This window comes from Apus apus, chromosome 1 (assembly GCF_020740795.1).
Source record: "Apus apus isolate bApuApu2 chromosome 1, bApuApu2.pri.cur, whole genome shotgun sequence".
NCBI lineage: Eukaryota > Metazoa > Chordata > Aves > Apodiformes > Apodidae > Apus > Apus apus.
The window spans coordinates 206,247,454-206,269,262 of NC_067282.1; the positions used below are offsets into that span (position 1 = coordinate 206,247,454).

At 52.0% G+C, this 21,809-nt stretch overlaps 1 protein-coding gene across 6 annotated transcripts in view; it reads right to left on the reverse strand.

The window, feature by feature from the left end:
* SHANK3 (SH3 and multiple ankyrin repeat domains 3) overlaps positions 1-21,809 on the reverse strand; it is a 311,807-nt gene that overhangs the window by 247,376 nt on the left and 42,622 nt on the right. For all 6 annotated transcript variants that reach the window (XM_051612097.1, XM_051612081.1, XM_051612074.1 and 3 more), the window contains 2 exons: positions 10,633-10,836; positions 6,920-6,991 (listed from right to left, as the gene is read on the reverse strand). In XM_051612097.1, coding sequence (XP_051468057.1) covers positions 6,920-6,991; positions 10,633-10,836 — 276 coding nt within the window. The remainder of the gene's footprint in view (positions 1-6,919; positions 6,992-10,632; positions 10,837-21,809) is intronic.

A 21,809-nucleotide genomic window follows, 5' to 3' on the forward strand; every position in this document is an offset into this window, starting at 1 on the left:
CAGTAAGATTTCAGTTACACCAAAGGTATCATCTCCCACCCTAAAACTGGAGCTGCTGAATCCGAGCTGGCAGCACGAAGGCAGACGTGGACGTCTGCATTTAGAAGCATTTATAAAAATGTCATGGTTAAATGGTCCTCCTGCCAACCACCTGAGCTCAAAGGTGGCTTTTCCAAGCAGAATCAGAAGAAACACATACTCACACACTACAAACACTTCCCAGCCACGTCCCTCGCTGGGATCATCATACCCACTTTTCACAACGAAGCAAACCCTGGTATTTACACATGTCGCTTTTCCAGCTTATGCTACATAGAAAAGCTTTCCTATCTGATTGGCTTCCACTTCAATTTAGCTAGAAACAGAATATTTTCTTTATTATTTGGGCTGATTCACTTGAAGCTGAAAGGAGATTCGAGAACTGAGAACGTAAGGAAGCTTGTTTTCCTCCCCCAATCTATGAATAAAACCCTGGTGGGAAAGAAATGAGATTTCATTATTCTAAGAACCTGAGGGATTTGGGGCCAGGTTTTCAAATGTATTAAGGTGACTAGACATGAAGAGAGCAAATGCCAGACTCCCACTGAAATCAAGGGGAACTACACAGATGCCTGAACTGCTTAGGCAATTTTGAAATCTCACTAGATATTTGCTTATTTTCTGGCACTTAAATACCTCTGAGAATTTGTGATGAGAACCACTCATACAAACCAAATCTCCCTTTGCTTAAAAGAACAGTCAGCTTTAAATACAACAAAATATATATTGATAAATTTAATTTTCATCTTCTGTGTCCAGCACTTTCAAGCAATATTTATTTAAGTGATAAAGACACAATTTAAAATGCTATTTTGCTTCAGTTTTAATTGAATTTCAGTTTTCATCCAAATGCAGTTTGATGCAAATGAAAAGAATAAAAAAAACATAATCAGAAGCCAGTAAAGGCATGGCACCCCGTTTCCTATATGCAAAAATTAAAGTCTAAATGTATTTATACAAAGCTATCTAAGTGCTTAAACAAACTGTCATGATGGATGAGCAGAAGCAGCGTGTTTAGCGTGAAGCTCACGGTGAACTGCAGATCGCTTTCTCTGAATGGCTGCAGCAACCAGAGCAAAGCAAGACCTGACCAAAACGTGCAAATAAAATTAAAGCTCAGAGAAATACTCTGACTTGCTTTTTTTAAGGGGTGGTTTAAGTCTCTCGTGCCCCAGGTGTCTTTGCAGCAGCCGGTGGCACAGCCCAGGCAGTCAGGCTGAGGGGCTGCGGAACCAGCCTCGTCCTCACACCGGGAGCCAGGAGGCCTGTAAGGAAACCATGACAAGCTGAGCTCACACCTCTGCACCTCCCACCTGCCACTAGAAACCCTTTGGGAAGCAACCCCTGTCTTTGGGATCTTGTAGGTAAGGTGGCACTGCTCCCTGAGGGGGATGCTCATCAGGAGAGACAGGAACCACCAAGCCTGGGGCTGCCCCTACCCTTTGGGTCTTGCCCCAACTGCTGGCTTGGGGGTCATCACCCAAACCCCCACCTGGGAAGGAGGCTCCTGAGCCAGCCTGGGGTGCTGCTGCTTCACTGACCGTGAGGGAGGCTGGTGCCAGCAGAGCCCAGGGCAGAGCTCAGGAAGGAGCCCGGGGACAGGGCGCAGCTCCAGCTGCCCCGCGGGCAGCCCACTCTGCTCTCCTCCCCTGGCACCAAACGCAGGGATAATCAGCTCCCTCCAGAGCAGTAAAGCTCACTGAGAGGAAACTGGTGTGAGGGAACAAGCTTCTTGCTCTTGAATCAAAATTAAAGTAAATAAACGAGCCATTCTTCTCGCAGGGAAATAATCCCGTCCCTCGCCCAGCGCAGGCACCCGCGCTCGGCAGGAGCAGAGGGACGACACAGCCCTGTCATGCCAGGCCCCCCTGGTGTTTCCTGCAATTCCAGTGTCAAGGAAAGACTAATCTCTTCTTAGGGTCCTGTTTGCTCCAGACTGCAGCTGGAATTAAGACAAACCATCCACTTTCCAGAGCGTGGCAGCTGCCAGGGGATCACAGGCCCCGGAGAAGGCTGGAGAAGACCAACCTGCTCCCTGGCAGGGCTGCCTGACAAGCCCTCACACAGGCCATCAGGCTGCAGCAAACATGCCCCACACCTCTCCAATCCCAAAGAAACTCCAGATAAGACTCCATGACACACCACAGCCACCTTTACCTGGAGGCTGGCGCGGTGGGTCTGCACAGTTACCCTCAGCACCAGCAGGACACAGCCCCACACGCAGAGGGGACCAGGGCAGCCCCACTGTCCTGTTGGCAGCACCTCCCAACTGGGGATGCCTGCTCCGCAGGGAACGGCCAGGAGAGCTGCACTTCCTCCTAGGAGCTGGCATGGGGCTGTGCTGTGGATTTGTGCTGCAGTGGCAATAAACAGGGGTGTGCTGGTGCCTGCTGAGCAGCACTTGCCCAGCACTAATGGCTGCTCTCCTCATCACAGAATCACAGAATATTGGAGGTTGGGAGGGACCTCCGAAGATCATCGAGTCCAACCCCCCTGACAGAGCAGGACCAAAAAAAACCTAGGAGAGGTCACTAAAAAAGGCATCCAGACAGGTCTTGAAAGTCTCGAGAAAAAGAACCTCCACCACCTCTCTGGGCAGCCTGTCCCAGGGCTCTGTCACCCTCACAGGAAAGAAGTTCTTCCTCATGTTGAGGCAGAACTTCCTGTGCTCGAGTTTGAATCCATTGCCCCTTGTCCTATCACAGGGCACAAATTATGAGAGGTTGTCCCTGCCTTCTTGATGCCCTCATGTATTTATAGACATTCAATAAATTCCCCCTCAGTCTTCTCTCTAGACTGAAAAGCCCCAGGTCTCTCAGCCTTTCCTCATAAGGCAGGTGTTCAGTCCCTTCATCATTCCTGTAGCCTCCGTTGGACTCTCTCCAGTAGATCCCTGTCCCTCTTGATCTGGGGAACCCAGTACTGGACACAACACTCCAAGGGAGGTCTCACCAGGGCCAAGTAGAGGGGGAGGAGAACCTCCCTCCATCTGCTGGAGACACTCCTCTTAATACACCCCCAAGATACCATTGGCCTTCTTGGCCATAAGGGCACATTGTTGTCCCATGGAGAACTTGTTGTCTACCCGGACTCCAAGGTCCTTCTCCACAGAGCTGCTCTCCAGCAGATCACCTCCTGGCCTGCGCTGGTGCATTTTGTTGCTCCTTCCCAGGTGCACTTGCTCTTGTTGAATCTCGTGAGGTTCTCATCCACGCCACAGAGAGCAGGCTGGGGGACAGAGTCGGGACAGCTGATCCCAGAGTTCTGTCCACCAAGTTGATGCTGCCGTGTTGCTTCACCACCTTGGGTCTGCCCACAGCCCCTGCCCGCTCCACCCCAGCCACACTCCAGGGCTGCTATTCCTCTGGAAATTCCAGTTTGCAGCAGGAGAGGATCCGCTGCTGGTGCTGCTGGATCTGCACTAGTGTCAGTCATTTACCACAGCAGTGGCACACGTGCTCCTAATAATCACTTTAAGTGTGTTCTAACTGCCTTGTCTCTCTCCCCTTCCAGGTGGTCATGTCCCAGGTCTCTCAGTACCACACTGTCCTCTGTGGGCATTCTGATAAATGCCAATGTTTTTCTGCATGGATTTCCATCCATTAGCACACTGGGATTGCCCTTTTCTAACATGCACATTTTAAAGGCCCATTTCTAAATGGTCTACTGCAATTCAGTGGGAAAAATATCTACAAGAAATGTCGCTGCCTGCCCGTCCCAAGAGGCACAAGGGATGGAGGCTGATTGACTGACTTTACCTTTACCAAGTCACTTTGTTATTACTAGAAACACAACAAATCAGTTTCCCTACTTCTAGTCCATTGGCACTCAAAAGAAGTCTTTTATTTTTCTTGTTTGTCTCTTTTAATTACAGTTAAGTATCACGCTTCAAGATCATAAAAAACCAGTGTACCCCCAAAAGTCTGACTGAACGTTTTCTGACGTTGTTCTCATTCCAGTGAGAGCATTAGCCATGGGCCTGAAGCCTCTGCACATGCCGCAGCCTCTGCAACAGTCCCACCGTCCTGTCAGACCTGAAGCTCCTTCACAGCCCTTCACACTACCACATCTGGTAATTTAATGGTGTTTCACTGCCCCAGCACTAAGGCATCACTACAAGTACCAGGGAAGCCTCAGGCCTCAAGCGCCGCGCTTGGGTCTGCCCCAAGCACGGCTTCCTGGGAGAAAACACCAGCCCCCCAGTGCAGGGACACACAGACCCCCCATTAGGGACATGCAGACCTCCCAGCAGAGACAAGCAGACCTCCCCAATCAGGGACATGAGGTCCCCCCCCCCACCATCAGGGACCCTGAGCAGCACCCCAGCAGCCCCTGAGGGGTGGTGCACGGAGGGGGGACCATCCCCAGGCCCCTTGGCCAGCAGCGAGTTCTGTCGGACCGTCTCTTTGGGAGCTGCCCATGATGCTCCATCCCCTCTCTCCTGCCCCTGCTACCCTGACAGCTCCACCGCGCTCCCAGCCTCACAGCCAGCAGGACCAGGGCTGCCCTCGGGCTCTGGGAAAACACCAACACCCCTCAGCATCCTCCGGAGAGCATGAGGATCTGAGGAAACACTCCTCAGCGTCCTCTGGAGAGAAGCAAGGGGAGCAGAGATGCAGGGTCTTGCTCAGATTACGTATTTTATCAGCAAGGAATGGTTTTTAGAAACAACATGAAGGGGATTTGTTTCTTAAGCAGAAATTAAAGCATGGAGATTAAGCGAATATTGAAGGAAGTGCAGTTATGGCTCCTACACACTTGCAGGGGGAGTCCTCAGACGCTGCTGCTGGGGTGTTCCTGTCCCAGCCCTCCCTCCAGCAGGCACGGTCCCCACTGGCAAACTGGCAAGGCTTGGGAGGACCGTGATTCACACTTCCTGGCGCCAGGAAGATAACGAGAGCTTTCCAGATCTGCTGCCTGCATATTCTTATGCCACCAGACAGAAGCCTTCTGACTTTAATCTTCGTGAGTCAAACTTGAACTCTATCAGCATTTTGTTCCTCGTTTCTGCAGCTCTGCAAATCAAAGACAGAGGAGCTGCTGCTTACGAGCCACAGACAGAAGACCTGCTTCTTCCCACGAAAATGATTTTTACCTTTAGAGTAGTCGAGCCCTTTGAGAGAAGGTTTTCTTCCCTTCTGCTTTATGCCTGTGGCTCCACCAAGCTCAACCCTTGCTGTTGTACCTCTTAACTGAAAATTTATGACCCTTGCCAGCCTGTCTCTTGCAGAGCAGATATAAAGAGGAGTAAAGCAGCACCCTGCAGACCCATGGCACGTGCCACGCACAAGCATCCTGTGCCCAGCAGCAACATGGGCTGCCAGGTGCCCAAGGAGGAGGCACAGCCCTGAGCACCTCCTGTCCATGTCTGGGGCTGCCAGGTGCCCAAGGAGGAGGCACAGCCCAGCCCTGGGCACCTCCTGTCCCATGTCTCAGAGCCACAGGGACAAGAGGCTGAGCAGATGAGCAGGGTGAAGGCAGACAACAGCAAGTGTCTTGTCAGAGGCAAAAGGGAAGCAGGGAAGAGGCTGCTCAGCCCTGGGGGCAGTAGTCCCTCTGCACCAGGGCTTTCTGAGGGAGCTCACAACACGCAGCAACCAGGGAGCCCCGAGGTCCCAGCCAGCCCTACGTCCACCCTCAACAAGAACCCCTGTGCAGCCCTCCCCAGCACCATGCCCTCCACACACTGGCCATCCCCATCTCCACATCACTGCTCCCTGCCACAGCCCTTCTCCACAGACTGTCCCAGAAAATGAGTTTGATGGGGACCACGGGTGTCCCCGTGCCACCCAGCAGTTCCAGTGCTGCCCAGTGTGTTACAGCCACCCAGCTGTGCAATGGCCACTGTGCTGCCAGGCCACCTCCCTCCTCCTGTCTCGCCATTCCCACGTGCCACTGGCCCCAGCCCCACAGGAACCACTGAAGTCCCCACAGGGCCACTTGTCATCTCAAAGCACAATGACTAGTGGCAGCAGAAATCTCTGGATGGCTCTGGACCTCTCCACAGCTGCTGTTCTTCATTTCTTAGGCAAGGAGTGACATTATGGGACCACTACAGCTGTTCAGGGGAAGAACAATGTGAGACACATCCAGCCAACATGTCCCTGAGGTTTGGTTACTCTTACCACCCCTGTGTCAGCTGGGGTGTCCCTGGGCACAGAGCCCGGTGGTTTTGGTGGGGTGTCTCCCCTCCCAGGATACACCCATGCATGCAGAAGCACCATTCCTGCCACCCTCCCTGCTCTCCAAACAGCCAGATGCCTGTGCCATTAACTGTGACACGGGCCTTGGTCACTGCCCACAGTGACACATGGGGGCTGCAGTAGACCAAGTGCTCTTTTCACTTCACATGTGCATCCTGCCAGCAAGAGCCTGACCCAAATGCACGGGGTAAAGGCAGAGACAAAGCAAAAAGCCCACGTGCCCAGCGGAGGCGTCCTGCAGCCTCTGGCTGGAGAAGGGAAGGCATGCTCCTCAATGCACACCATTGTGCTCTGCAGGCACGTAGGGACTCCTCCATGCCAGAGAAGAAAGCTTCTCTTCAGCTGGTCCATCATGTGTTCCTCTGCCTCCCTGCCCCATGGGTAGCTGACCCCAGAGCCTCCTCCATCCACACACCCACCTGCCAGTGCACGTGAGCAGCTGAAGTCCCCTGTGTGGGCACCTCCCATGTCCCAGGGGGTCCTTCAGCTTGCACCCCCACCCAAACCATCCCAGGCCTCTGCAAGCATCAACCATTTCTCATGACTGCTTTGTCATATGGCAAGCAGGGAAGACTAAAACATCCCAAAACCGGGTGCAATCCTCTCTGTGGCAGGCCACCATCAGTGCTGAACACGCAGCCAGGGCGCTGGGCTTGCCAGCCAGACTCCAGCCTTACCTTTGTGTGGAGCTTGGCAAACTGCTTGTCATCCAGCAAGGTCTGGGTGTACACACGCCTTTTGTACCGGAACTGCAAGGGGAAGAATGGCAGATATGAGATGAACAAAACCCACCCAGCACCAAACTGCTCTCGAGCAGCTCCAGCAAACACCACCCTGCATGAAGACATTCAGTCTAGATCTGAGAACAACACCACACACACAATACACTGCTCTCCATCATTTGCTCTAAGAGTTAATTGCTTTCCTCACAAAAGAAATTCTGACCAGTTTTTCATATGGACCTGTCTGGTTTCAGCTTTCAGACAGTCTGGGTTTTGTTCTGCTTCCTCCCAATTAATTAGGGGTCTCTACCACACAATGGTCTTCCCCAGGATGGGTCTCTCTCAGGTGCTCTGGAGCTGACTTCTCTGTAAGCATCGTGAGCTCTAAAGCTCTCACTGAGTGACTTTCTCTTCTGTCCTCAGACCATTTCTGCTGCTCTTTCCTGTGTCATTCCTCTTTCCACTGTTCTCTCAAGTGCACTGACTGTCACCCATGCTCTGCTCCACTATAAACCCCCTCCACCCTAGCCCCTTCCTGAAACCAGCTCAGTGCTTGTCATCACACATTGGAGGCCTTCAGGCTCACCCTGTGCCACAGCATCACACTGGTTCCCAACTGCTGTTGGATTTCTCAACCAAAAGGCTCAAAAACGTTCTTCAGAAACTTTGTTTTCCACAGTGAGAGTCCTTCTGCAAGCAGTCCTTGTCATTTGGCTAATTAGAGTGTGCTTGGATAGGACCCCACTTCCAAATGACCAAGACAGGGCAGTCAACACTGTTATATTGTCTGTCAAACTTTGGGTATTCAGTTTTTATCAGCAGTGATTATACATTTACCTCCAGATCCCTGGGGTAACCACCTCAAGATTGACACTGGTGCCTAAGAAACCCCTCTAGAAACAGTTTCATGTTCACAGTGACAACTGCTTTTTAATCACTGATTAATTAGCCAGTAGCACTTGTCCTACTGATGTGTTACAGTGCTAATCCTGAATTTGAATACCATGTAGAACAAAAATCAAGAACCCCCAAGTGGCTGCCACCTGTGTCTAGTTATCTTTATCAAGCAGAATTACAATTTCCTTAAAGAATAAAACTGGATTTGTTTGACTAGATCTTTTTTCAATGCATGAATTGTATTCTGAGATTTTGAATTGCTATGAACTTAATCCCCCATCAATAGTTCATTATTCCAGCTGGAACTGACACCAAGTTATCTTTGAACAGCAGTTACTAAGCTCATCCCACTTACTTTTCAATACTGGCAAAATATTACCACATTTTCAGTCTATCACAAACTTGAACTACTGGGCAGACGTTTCTCACACAATTATTTTTCTTTAATCATTTCAAGGTAAAAATTGTCTTGCCCACTGATGTACAGACATTTTCCATTTGCAGATGCTGCCAGTGTCAGGGATCCTCTCTGCATCCCTGCGCAGTCACACAAGCATCCTTGGTGGCTCTTCTTCACCCCCAGCACCACCTTAAGGGTCTGCAAACCAGCTCCACTCCCAGCCCCTGCCTCCCAACAGTGCTGGGGGCTGAGCCAGGGCAGGTGGATTCCCCCCTGCTGCTCTCCCAGTACTGACCCTGGGACAGGTGGATTCCCCCCTGCTGCTCTCCCAGCACTGACCCTGGGACAGGTGGATTCCCCCCTGCTGCTCTCCCAGCACTGACCCTAGGGCAGGTGGATTCCCCCCTGCTGCTCTCCCAGCACTCTGACCCTGGGACAGGTGGATTCCCCCCTGCTGCTCTCCCAGCACTCTGACCCTGGGACAGGTCCTGCAGGGCCCAAGCAGTGCAGCTCGGGGAGCCAGGGGCAGGAGCAGCACAGGCTGCCAGGCCATAACCTCCTCTCAGAAGGGCTGGGTTGTACAGCACTTGTTCAGCTGCAACACTGCAGAGGAGGTGACTGGAATGGGCAGCTGACCCTAAGCTAGTCACAGCCCCACGGTTTTGTGGGAGGACCTTCCAAATCTCATTCAAATGTACAGCCTGCGTGACCCGAATGTGTGATGATTAACAACGCTGAGAACACAGTGGTGTGTTTGGCATGCAAACGAATTAACTGCCTCCTTGAGAAGGACACAATAAGCTTCTGACAGTAGTTAACAACCAGTCAGGTAACATGGGACAGAGTGGATACCCCAAGGCACAGCAGGGTAACTGGAGGCAGGCTGGCCCGCCACCCCAGCTGTCACTGGCTCAGACACACTGGCTGCAGCTGCCCTTTCATCCCAGTAAAGGAACTGGGAGCACCATCAGCTGTCCCTGGAACAGCACAGAGCCAGCATTCCACCTCGCCAGGGAACTACTGCAGATACCTGCTTCTTCATGTAATTTTTCTGTCACTGTGCACAAACCCCTCATTTATCTGATTACCTTAATATCAGCCTGAGGGCTAATGTATCTTTTTGGTTCAAAAACCTCAGTGGTATCAGCACAGTTATGTCTTGTAGATTCTGTATTTGTGTTTTCCAATAGGATTCTCCAGTGCTTAGCTGCCACTCTTACCAAGCTACGAAGCATGGAAATGACACACAACACATCTCCATGTCAAGCCTGCAGCTAGATGTGTGTGCTAAGGCATTAAGCATGGGCATTAAGCTAAATTACACCAAAAAAATGCATTAAAGCCTGTATAAGGGACATTAAGGAATTTACTACCTCTCAGGCTTATTTGCAAGCATTCTTAATATTTTTCCAAATGTTTTTGTCTACATTAAATGTTACTTTGCTAAGAAATTGTGCTGCACTTTCATTCCAAATTAGTCAGCATTAGTTATAATAGCAGCATTTGTGCTTGCATTCAGAAGAGCTTGTGCAGCTTAAGCATGTAATACTTTCTAAATAGACTTTGTGGGGAAAATATAGCACAAGATCCCTAAATTTAGAAGTCCACGTACAGGTAACTAGAGTCCCATTAGAGCCAGTGGGAATGTCCACAGTGACAGTCAGAGGAGCCCCAGAAATGCTGCAGGTCACTTAGAATAAACACTTACACGTGACCACCTGAAACCCAGCCCAAGGCAAAGCCTACCACGAATGTAAATACAGAGTTAATGCAGTTAATTTCTGCTCTAGTTAATTTTCTGGAACAGAACATGGTATAGATTATCCTCCATGCTCATCACACAAGTGAGGTCCACGCAGGCACAGTCATTTGCTGCCAAAACACACAGTTGTGTTCCAGTCTCTCCAGTAACTGTAAATTAAATATCAAACTCTTCAGCCTCATATCCAAAGATCCCTATGATTTTCCCTCTGTACACGACTGGCTTTCCTTCTGTTACTGCAATTCCCTGTAACAGTTATATACAAGAAATTTTGATCAACAGGGTTGGAGAAGAGGGAAGCTGTTCCCAGGCTCTGGCAGATGTGACAGAGCTCTCCAGCAGAGTCACGACCAACTAAAACCCGGAGGCATTTACCTCAGCCCTGGGTTCTCACTGAATAAAGACACAAAAATTCCTGTGCTTTCACTCCTGGAAGGGAAATGGGGAAAAAAAAGGGGAGGGGGACAGGGGGCATCAATATTTGTGGTGCCTATGGAGTCTGCAATGGAACACAGAAGTCCTACACACTTATGTAAACACATCTGTGTGTATATATCTATGGAAATAGAGATTATACAACTCTGAACAAGAAGAGAAGGAGGCGGCTACCTCCAGGTAGGGGACAGGAGTGTCTGGGTTCAGGGGGTACTCCCGCAGCAGGCGCTCCTCATCCAGGAACTTCCCAGCCCTGCCGTTGAAGGCGGGCTGGAACAGCCCGTAGTTCAGCACATCCTTCAGGCTGTGGTTCAGCGTGCACAGGATGCGCTGCTTGGAAACCCACACCGGGACGTCGGGATTCAGCCGGAGACACTTCTGTGGAGAGACACAGAGGGCAGTCAGAGCAGGGCAGCACCAAGGTCCCGTGCCCCACAGATGCACCCAGGAACCATCCCCGTAAGAACAAGGAGAAGGTTGAAATGGGAAAGCCACAATCTTTTCCATGACAGCGGATTACAGGAAGGGGAAAAAACAAAGTTAGAGAAGGATGAGTGAGCAGATCCCCCTAATGCATTTTGTGCAGCTCAGGGAAGGCACAAACCCTGTATGTGTTAACATCCTGTAAAATATGAGAAGTGTCATAGTAACAGAACAACAGTAAAATTTCACTGAAAAATTCCTGATAGGGTGTAAAGAGTCTATAGACTTCCCCATCACAGACTTCACAGGTTTGCAAAGAACCATGAGCAGTGAGCCCTGACAGGAGCTGGAGGCATCTGGTGGTATCTTCCCAGTGGGAGGAGAAGACCTCCCCTGCCTGCCCCCATGCATGGAGAGCCACCCTTCCCATCCCTCCTGTGCCCACAGCGGGGTTCCCTGGCACCAGAAGCAGCTTCCCGTCCTCCACAGGACAAGTCCTGCCTTCAGTCTTGTTCCAGTGCTTCATTCCACAGCCACAGCCTGTCAGACCCATCTAATGCTCCTGTTTTTTGTGCTGGAAGGCAAAGCGAACAACCACCCTCCCTGTCTCTGCAGTGCTCCCTGCACAGCCACTGCTTTCCCAGGCTGAGTCCTCCTCCACTCATCATACAGAGGCACTCCAGCCTCTGCCCACCCTTGCTGTTCCCTCAGAACACATCATCACCCTTGCAGCGGGGGACTGGAAGTGCACATCATGTCCAAGGGAACAACACAGCAGCATAAGCACGTTCTGTCTGTGAGGGTGTTGAAGAGTTGAGGCCTGAACCACGGAAACCAAGACTGGTTTGAGCTGGGAGGGACCTCAAAGCTCATCCAGTCCCACCCCTGCAATGGGCGGGGACACCTCCCACCATTCCAGGCTGCTCCAAGCCCCATCCAACCTGCCCTTCAACACTGCCAGGGATGGGGCAGCCACAGCTTCCCTGGCCAACCTGGGCCAGGCTCTCCCCACCCTCACTGCCCAGAATTTCTCCCTCACATCTCAGCTCCAGCTCCCTCTGCCAGCTGGAAACCCTTCCCCCTGCTCCCAGCCCTCCCTGCCCTTGGCCCAAGCCCCTCCCCAGCTTTCCTGGAGCCCCTTCAGGCACTGGAAGGTGCTCTCAGGTCTCCCTGGAGCCTTCTCTTCTCCAGGCTGAACACCCCAACTCTCCCAGCCTGGCTCCAGAGCAGAGCTGCTCCAGCCCTCCCATCATCTCCGTGGCTCCTCTGGCCTCTCTCCAACAGCTCCATGTCCTCCTCCTGTTGGGAACCCCAGAAATGGACAAAAACATCTATTTGGACTTTCAGACAGATGGAGCAACCAGACCCCACCTTCTCCATATGCTCAGTGGCTGCAATGGACCCGCAGTGCCAGAGCTCCTGGCATCACCACACCACGTCCCCACCAGACTGGGAGATGGACACTCATCCTGGGCATCAGCACTAACTGCACATCCTCACTCACCCCTTCAGCTCTACTTCTAAGTTCAAAACGTAACTCCAGGGCCTCTTTTAGTCCCTTGTCCCTTTAAGAGCACCTTTTTTGTTATGTGAATTAAATGGGCACTCTTTGAAAAACTTCAAGAGCTTTGCCCAGAGAGCAGGAAATGCCCCTGCCAGGCAGGAGCCTGCAGAGCTGCCTGGCACACCCCCTGGAGCAGCCTCTGAGATGATGTTCCAGCTCATTTTTCCCGGGCACGGATAACGTGCATGTGGCTGCCTGCATTTGTCCTGCTCACAGAGGTCAGGAATATCAATTCCATCGCTGGCCACACCAGCCTGCTCATCCCCCAGGGCTTGTCCTGCTGCAGGCACTAAGGAAGAGGCAGCCGGCTGCTGCTCTGAGGAATGAGGAGTTCAAAGCCTTGGAGAAATGTCAGTCTGTGCTCCTACAGTCCTCAAAGAGAAGCAGAATACACAGCACTCTTTCAGGACCCATAAATAAAAAAATAAACACAGTCTGTGCTTTCCTACATGCTTGTTTAGCCTCTAGGACTCACTGTCAAATTACATTGTTCAGTATTAAAAGTGTAGTTAATGGGGGAAAAAAGCAGCAGCAGGGATGCACACGTGCAGGAGTGCGAGTGTTGGGTGAAGGAAGATCGCGGCACAAAACCCTCTGATTTTCATACCAAACTTTCTACTGCAGAGACACCCTCTGGGGAGCATTAACATTTCATATTTAAGTGAGAAAACAACTTCCACCCTGCAGTGTGTCTCTTTCTGTCTTTAACCTGCATCAGAAATCAGAAGGGAAAAAACTTCTGCTTCAGCTGTCAGGTCAAAACGCTGCACAGCCCCTTGTGGGCACCATCCAGCCACTCCAGTGTCTCCTGTGACTGCTCCTCCAAACATCACCTCATGCGTTAATGACTTTCTCGTATCAGACATCCTGCTCTTTCCACCGTGTGCAGCACAGCTGCTCCTGGAGCAACCCAAAAGCAGGAGGCTAATCCCACAAACCCCTGCCAGGAGGGATGTCTCTGTGCACCTCTGAAGCCTGCATGGATGAGCAGGGAAAGCTGCTCTGGGCCCAGGGGGACCAGGCTCACTTTGCTCGGGAGCCACAGCAGCGAGGGCTCCTCCACTGCCCTGTCCATCTCCCTCAGGGATGTGTGGCTGTCCTCTGGCCTCCTGTGCAGCTGGGGCAGCCCCAGCACCTCCCACAGCAGCACGGGGCTGATCCCGGGCCCCACAGGGCTGGGCTGCCCGTGCTGTGGGTGACATCCCAGGCACTGACCCCGTCTCTGTCGGGAAGAGGAGCTGAGCCAGGATGGTGCGGGGCACCTGCCAGCAGCACAGGGAGACCCAGCCCGAGACTGCACTGCAGGGCAGCTCACACGGGGGCACAGCTTCCAGCCCTGAGGGGCTGGACACTCAAAGTCAACATTATTATAACTATTTGGGGCAATCCCCAGCACAAATCCAGGCTGGGTGGAGCATGAATGGAGAGCAGCCCTGAGGAGAAGGACTTGGGGGTGTTGGTTGAGGAGAACCTCACCATGACCCAGCACCGTGCGCTGGAGCCCAGAAACCACCCGTGTGCTGGGCTGTCACCAGCAGCATGACCAGCAAGGCCAGGGAGGGGATTGTCCCCTTCTGCTCTGGGAAGACTGCATTGCAGGGCTGGGTCCGGTTCTGGGGTCTCCCACACAAGAAGAACATGGAGGTGATCCGAGGGAGCTGCGGGCACCTCCACAAGGACACAAGGCAGCAGAGCCAGTCCTACATGCCACCCAGCATGGCTCAGTGCCTGCAGAGCCCAGCTGGGGTAGGTCCTGGAGCTCCCAGGCTGCCTCTGGGGAGGGCAGGGTAGGAGCAGCTTTCAGAACAAGCTTTCAGAACAAGTTGCTCACTCTGGTTTGCAGTTAGGAGCGATAATTTCTCCCATATAATTACAAGCTCTGATCACAACAATCAAAGCCTCAGGAACAACTCCTGAAAGAAAATGGTACAGCTTCTCAACTTTTAGACAGCACGCACAACTCCTTCCTGAAGGAAGAAAGAGCTCAGAGCTTCAGATTCAATCCTCAGCAACGCACAGGATGACAGACAAGACCTATTCAAGAGCCACCCTGCAATAATGACAATAAAGAACTCACATTCAACAATCCCTAAAGAGCCAAAAACCCAAAAATTCTTCATCGAAGAGCACACAAACGAGAAAGAGTTGAAAGGAAATTAAAAAGCAGGAGCTGAAAAGGTAATGTGCTTGCAGGCAGCAGGGAGTGTATTCTATAATCTCACATTAGAAGCTCTGAGCAAATGTATGGCAAAAACCAAAAACAGCCTCTGAGAGGCCCCTACAGAAAGATGGGAGCTGCCAAACCAACAGAGCAGAGGAATCTATCGAAAGTAAAGATTTCCTTTAGAGAATGGGAGTTGCCTCCGAATGGGAACAGAAAGGAGCACAATCCTGCCACACCACACGCAACATGGCCATGGCAGGGAACTCATCACAGCTGACCAACCAGGGAAGAGGGAGCCCCACGGGGCAGGGGGGGGAGGCCAGCAAGCCACTGAGGCATGGGAGAGATCCAAAGAGGAGTCTGAGCTCCTCGTGTGAGGACCGGCCGTGGGATGGGCTCCCTACTTGTCACAACAGAGGCCAAGGCAAAGGGTCTCACAGCGGAGGAACAGAAGCTCCCCGTGGGAAGCACGAGCAGAGCAGACTTGAGAGCACAACTGCAAGTGTTGCCCATCACCAGCACGACGCTGGCTCCACTCTGCACCGCAGCCTGCAGCCCCCCTGGGAGCAGAGCATGGGCAGGAGACCCCGATATCCAGGAATGGCTCTGGAATTCTGCCACGTTCTGGGCCCAAGGGCCTGGCCTCTGTCCTCAGGACACAGACAGGCATCAGGATAAACATCTACGATGCCACTCTCTGTGGAGTCACAGCTCACACCTTAGGAGGAGAGGCTGGAGGAAGCCCACACTGAGCAGACCAAGGCTGGCCTGCTTACCAATACACACACATTCCCAAAATGGTCCCAGCAAAGTCCCTTGCTACCATGAACTAAAGTGCCAGAAGAAGAAAGCATTCTTTTGGATCCCTAACCAACAAGGACAGCAGTAAACAAAGGTGAAGGTCAAGCAGGCAGGTTTCCTGACACAGGAGGGAGCCCATCAGCAGTGCAGTGGGGCTGTGCTGGGATCGGGGCTGCAGTGATGCAGAAGGGGCTGCTGTGACACTCAGAAACTGGCAGCACATCCAGATCATCACATCACGTGCAGGTCCGGTGGCCTTGTCCTTCAGGAAACAACAGAAACAGGAAAAAGGTAAAGGGAAAGAAGACAAAGGTGACCAGAGGCACCGAGCGTCCCGGACACCTGCACCGCATCTGAGCTTGGAGGTGGAGCATCCCAGAGGAGCATCCAAGAGGAGTGTCCCAGAGCAACATCCTGGAGGAGGGTCCCAGAGGAGCGTCCCGCAGCACCAAGCCAGGCACTTGCACCCCACCAGCAGTAGCTCCTTGGAACACTGGGACTGGGACAAAGGTACAGGAACAGCTGCCGTGTGCAAAACAAACAAGCCCAGGAAACATTTTCAACTTTCCTTAAAAGATTATGTTTGTTTTTCTCCAATTATACATTCTTTTTCCCAGTTACTCATTAAAAGCAGCAGTGGCAGCAGCAGCAATCTGGGCCAGATGCCACTGGTCCCCTGCAGTGTGTGAAATCTCACAGGATCCTCCTGGCCTGGCTCACACACCAGTGGGAGAAGGGATCAGAACCAGAAGACAGTCCTGACCAGGAATCATCCCGAGCACTCCCACCAGCAACCCCACAGCCCCATCAGCCCTGGGGGGCAGAGCAGGGGAGCCGGCAGCAGCCCCCACATGTGGACAGCCCTGGGCCAGGGACCAGAGGTTGGGCTGAACATCAGCATTACAGCTTGTTTCCCTTCATCACCCTGGTCAAGGGAAGGAACTGGGCTCTGCAGGGCCCAGGGCAGAGCAACCACCACTCTGATTTAGTGGAGGAGAGGAGTGATCAGCATAAGCTTTCTATGCACTGGGTGCTGGTGAAAGGCAAACTGGGACCAGCTTAGAGAGTACATTGTGTGTGCTGGCAAAACAACAGGAATTTCTGGGCTTAGGTCACCTCCTGAGGAAAGCTCTGGCCCTGCCATCCGCTGTGCTAAACACTACACTGGGAGAAGCTGCCTCCACCAAAAGGAAACAAGATAAAGAGCAGGAGGGAGGTTCTCAGCTCCCAGCAGGAAAGCACCCGGTGCACAAGCCCTCCTTGCAGTTCCGTGCTGGCTCTACGTGTTTTGGCTCTATGGGTTTTCCAGAGAAATGGTTGCTCCTTGTGAGTCAGTCTGGAAGGATGTTGCTGACTGCTGATCCATCCCCAGAACCCAGCCAGTTACCTCTACCTAAAACAGAAGAGCCCAAGAGCCCCCTTATTACAACTCTTCAGTAGCACTGACAGTGCCAACCAGCCCCATCCTGCAGTCCCACCAGTCAGTGCTTTCAGAGGAGCAGCTGCCTCTGATACAAACGCAGCTTGAAATGAATGTTTAAAGAGATTCAGCTCCTGATTAACTCTAAGTGACTGGTTCAGGCAAAACCTCCCTCTTACACAGAGCTGCAACAGCTTTGTTACTGGCCACCTGCATGGAGAGGACTGCTGAACTCTGCAGACAGAAAAGACAGCACAGGGGGAAATGCAAAAGTGTTGGACCTGCAAATCAGCCGGACCCCATCAAAGAGCTCAAGCCAGCTTAAAGAGTTTACTGTTACCTCCAGAGATGTGGGAAAGTTTCCCATTTGGCTCACTGCAACACCACCACTTCAGCCACTTGTGTAACTTCTGATCAGTTGGCAAATGAGGACCTGGGAAGCCTGAGCTCTGTCTAGGGCTGACAAAAAACCATGCAGAGCAAAGTTGCTCTGGAGAAGAGGGAATAAAGTCTCCTCTTCATGCAGCCTCAAGACTGAGACATGCTAGTTTGGTAGGTCTTAAAAAACACATGCAAACAAGATTCAGAGCTTCTCAGAATAAAGGAGCAAATGAAATCAAGTTTGATGAGAGAATGGAAGAAAGCAGTGAGAAGAGCACACTGCAGCTGCCTTCGTAGCACGTGTTCAGCATGCCCTCTGATTCAGCAAATCTAGAGCCAAGAGGGCCCCTAAAATCATCTAATCTGAGCAAGGTATCACTGCCCCCAAAGTTTCAACCAGCAACTCCCATAATGAACTCCATCACTTGAACTTGGCTGTTTCCTGAAAAGCATCCAACCTGAGCCTAAAAACATCCCCCAAAAGAAACCACGCTCCCTCCCTGGATAAATTAGTAAGCAAACACTCAGGCACAAGGAAAAAAAGTACATCTTAGTCCTCATCTGGTTTCCTTTGTTTGAACTTCCAGTACATTCATTCATTCTTGTTCTATCTTCCTCTGTGATACTGAACAGCTCTTCAGTACTCGGTTTCCTGCTGCACTGCACTTAACACTGTCACCTCCCAGTCTTGTTTAGGGTGAACAGAGAGGCTGATGTTCATAAATTGTAGTGTTTTCTCCAGATCTCAAATAATTTCTGTGGTTCTTTAATTTTAAATACACTTTTAAAGCGCAAAATCAGAGCCAGAGGCAATACTCCAGCATCTGTCTCCCAGCTGCCACATACAGCTATACATTTTGTCCTCACCTCAACTGACTATTCCCTGGCTTCCATCTCCCAGCATCACATCAGCTCTTCTCACCAGAGCTCCTGGCAGTTTGGGTTCAGTTTACTTTGACTGCTCCATTCCTTCCAGACAGGCAAACCCCTCGTCTTCTCCCTGCTCTCTAGATCTGGCATTAGTCCTTAGTTCCCTGCAAAACTCTGCATTTGAATGAATTAAAAGATAACTTATTTTGACGGACCCAGGTCTAAGTTGCTCTACATGTGTATTAAAAAAAAATGAGTATATCTTTTAGGGTTGTTGTTAAAAGAGCAGCATGGGGGATGGACTGCAGAAAGGGGCCAGACTTGAGCATGCCCTGAACACCATGTCCTTTGGCCACTGCTAGAGACAGCAACTGGGTCACACAGCCCGCAGGTCTGGCCCAGTGGGGCTTTTCTGAGCTCTTATTTATGGCACCGATGCTCACATCTTTTTTCGTAACTCCACTACTGCTTTTAGTTATATGAAAAAAATATCCACAGAAGCAATGTATTTATTCCTGCTTCTGTATTTTTATACTTAGCATATTGCAAAACAGGGATTTCTAACAAAGCCTAATTACCTGATCCATACAGATCTTAAGGATTGATTCATAAGATCTCAATGGATCATGCTGTTAACGTAAGAACTCAAGGGTTAATGTAAGTTTAGGTCCTTATCAATCTTTATAACCCTTATGACCCAGAAGGAGCTAAATTTCTTACATTAACCCCTGAGTCCCTTTCTGATGTTGAGACATTCAGTTCATCCTATTGCACAAGCATAAAAGTAGTTCATGTTTCTCTCTTTAATATCCCTTATTTTTCATCATCAACACTGATCCTTATCCATTGGGCTTTTATGTTTGTGTTATTTATTAGGTCTCCCTAAACCTCCTCTCCAGACCAGCTGGAGAAAGCTTTGTGCAGCTGAACAGCTCTTCTGCCCAGGGAGGGAGAGAAGGGGCTCACCTGCAGAGAGAGCTGAGCAGGAGTTGCCATGGGGGGTGGGCAAGGGATGTGCTGGGGGGGGGGTGGGCAAGGGATGTGCTGGGGGGGGGTGGGCAAGGGGTGTGCCAGGGAGGGCTGGCACAGCCCAACAGTTTTCACAGCAGAGTCCCACAGGACTCATGCCAAGGCCTTTGCCGCTCACAGATCTCGGATGGTCTGGGAAGGGGAGGTGAACTGCGAGGCAATGATTAAGGTGCCTGGAGCAGTAAAACTGAGAGCTGACTGCAAAACCCAGCAGAAGGACCCCAGAGAGCCGAGAAGGCTGCAGAATGCAGATCAACCCCACAAGGACAATAGGCTCTGAGCTGGCTGCTGGCTTTGGGCCCACCACAGCAACGCTCAGCAGGTGCCCAGCAGAAAAGCAGGGACTGAAGGAACACCTCAAGGCCACCCGCAGGCCCAGGTCCCCTTTCAGAAAGGCCAGAGCAGAAGTGGAAAAGGTGCAGACAAGAGGGAAAAGACTGATGGCCTGCAGCAGCATCTCTGTGAGGCTCAACTAAACAGACAAGACTCTCAAGTCTGGGAAAGAGAAGACAGGTAAGGAATACAACAAAACCAAAAGTGGCACGGAAAAGTTAAACAGGTTTTATCTCCTTGGGAACTGATACAAACCCCACAAGACAAGGTGACAGATAGGACATCTTCATTAGACACACTCATGCTGATCTGCTCAGCAGCATGCTGCCAGGCCCTGGCAGTCAGCTCCAAATTGGTCTCCCGGGCTCCTTCCCTTGAATAGTCATAACCACAAATCAGCACCATGTGCCTCATCAGGCACTGGGCTTAGCCCACTCGGAGCACCCTACCCAGATCTGACTCTAATTGCAGCAATAACTCTTGGGATACAGTTTACTATGGCTCTTCAAAGCTACATCTTCACCCATCACTCCCTCTGCCTCGAGGTCGCAACAACCAGTCTCATTTTGTGGCCAGATCTTTTTTCCTCATACTTGAAACCCCCAAGATTTTGCACTCACACCTTTTTTGTCACAATTGCATCGTTTCTGTCAAACTACACTAACTCTCACCCACCAACAACAAAGTCTCTTTCAAAGTAAAACTCAGGAGAGTATTTAATGAACTTAGTAGAGCCAAAGCAGGACAAAACATCAGTATCTCTTCAGTACTCAGCATGTATTCCCGATGGATCTCCACAGCAGGGAGTCACAGGCTGATGCCAGGGAAGGGCCCTGGGAAATGGGGCTTGGGGCAGGCAGGGGTGGGGGCTGCACTGAGCCCTGAGGGTCCCCAAGGCCAGGGACCCCGTGGCCTCCCAGGCCCTGCTCAGCATCCAATGTCCCTCACAGGGAGGGCTTTTCCCACCACAGGGATGTTCCTGGCCCCAGCTTGTGCCTCTCGTCCCACCCTGGCAGACCCAGAGGAGCTGGTCCCATCACCCTCCCCCCAAGGCAGCCTCAGCCAGGTCTCCCCTTCGCCACCTCCTCCCCGGGCTGAGCAAACCCGAGCTCAGCCCCTGCCCTGCCCGTCCCCCATGGCACCCACCACCCCACGGCACAGCCTGTCCCGTGGTGCTGAGCCCGCAGCCCCGTGGGTCTCGCCACGGCTGGGCAGAGGGGCCATCCCTGCCCTCCCCGGCTGCCACCCCTGCCCTCCCTGCCTGTCTCGGCATCTCCGTTGAGCTAAAACTCGAAGCAGCTGCTCCCTCACCCGACAACACCTCCCCAGCCAAGAAGGGGAACTGGGAAGAGAAGCCCCGAGGATTGAAATATAAACGGAATTAATGAAAAACCCAGCCAAGGGAAACACCAACGTGAAGGATGTAAACTTACGCTCAGCCCAGTCCTCAGGAGAAGCAGAGGGAGCAGCAGGCTGAGACGGAGGAGCCACAGGAAAGGGAACACCCTCAGCACATTCCCCTCTATCAGGTGCCTGAGGTGAGCGCTAAGGGACACCCTGTCACCTGCAGGAACAGCTGCCCTGCCTGGAGCTCCTGGCAGGAATCGGCACTGAGGGCCTGTGGTCTCCTCCCCGTGGAACCAGAACACTGGGCCATCCCTGCCCAGGATGTGCTTGGGCCCCACTGCCCCAGGGCCCTGCTGGTGCTGAGGGGTCCCAGGATCCCCCTGATCTCCTCAGGGAAGCTGGTGACCCCATCCTGCCCTGCCCCACAGCAGGACTTGGTGCTTCTCCCAGCCCAGCCCCACCAGCTGGTTTCTCCAGCCCAGGGAGGTCCTGCTGAGGAGCAGCCCTGCCCTCCTGCCCACCAGCTGCTCCCATGGCTGGTGACAGGGATCTCCCTCCCCTCCTCCTGCAGTCCCCAAAAGGGACCAGTCCCCATCTCCATCCCTGAGGAACAGACCATGTAACCAGGCACCAGCTGAGCTCTGTATGGCCCATCACTGCCCTTGGAGCCTGGTGATCCATCCAGATTTCCACCCACCTCATTGTCCTCCTGCCCAAACCTGTCCTGTTCTGCAATAAGGATGATGCAGGAGACCCCACTGAACACCTCCCCAGGATCAGGGTGGACAATGTTTGCTGTGCTGCCCTTGTTCAGAGCCAACTGCCCTGCTGGAGAAAGCAGTCAGGTTGACTGGGGACAATTTAACATTGATAGATCCAGGCTGGCTGTTCCAAATCACCTTCTGTCCTTTGTGTACCTGGCCAGGCCTTTCAAGGGGATTTGCTCCACCACCTTCCCAGGAGCCAAGGTGAGGCCAAGAGGCTGCTAGTTCCTTGCAGCTTCCTTTCCCCCCTTGATG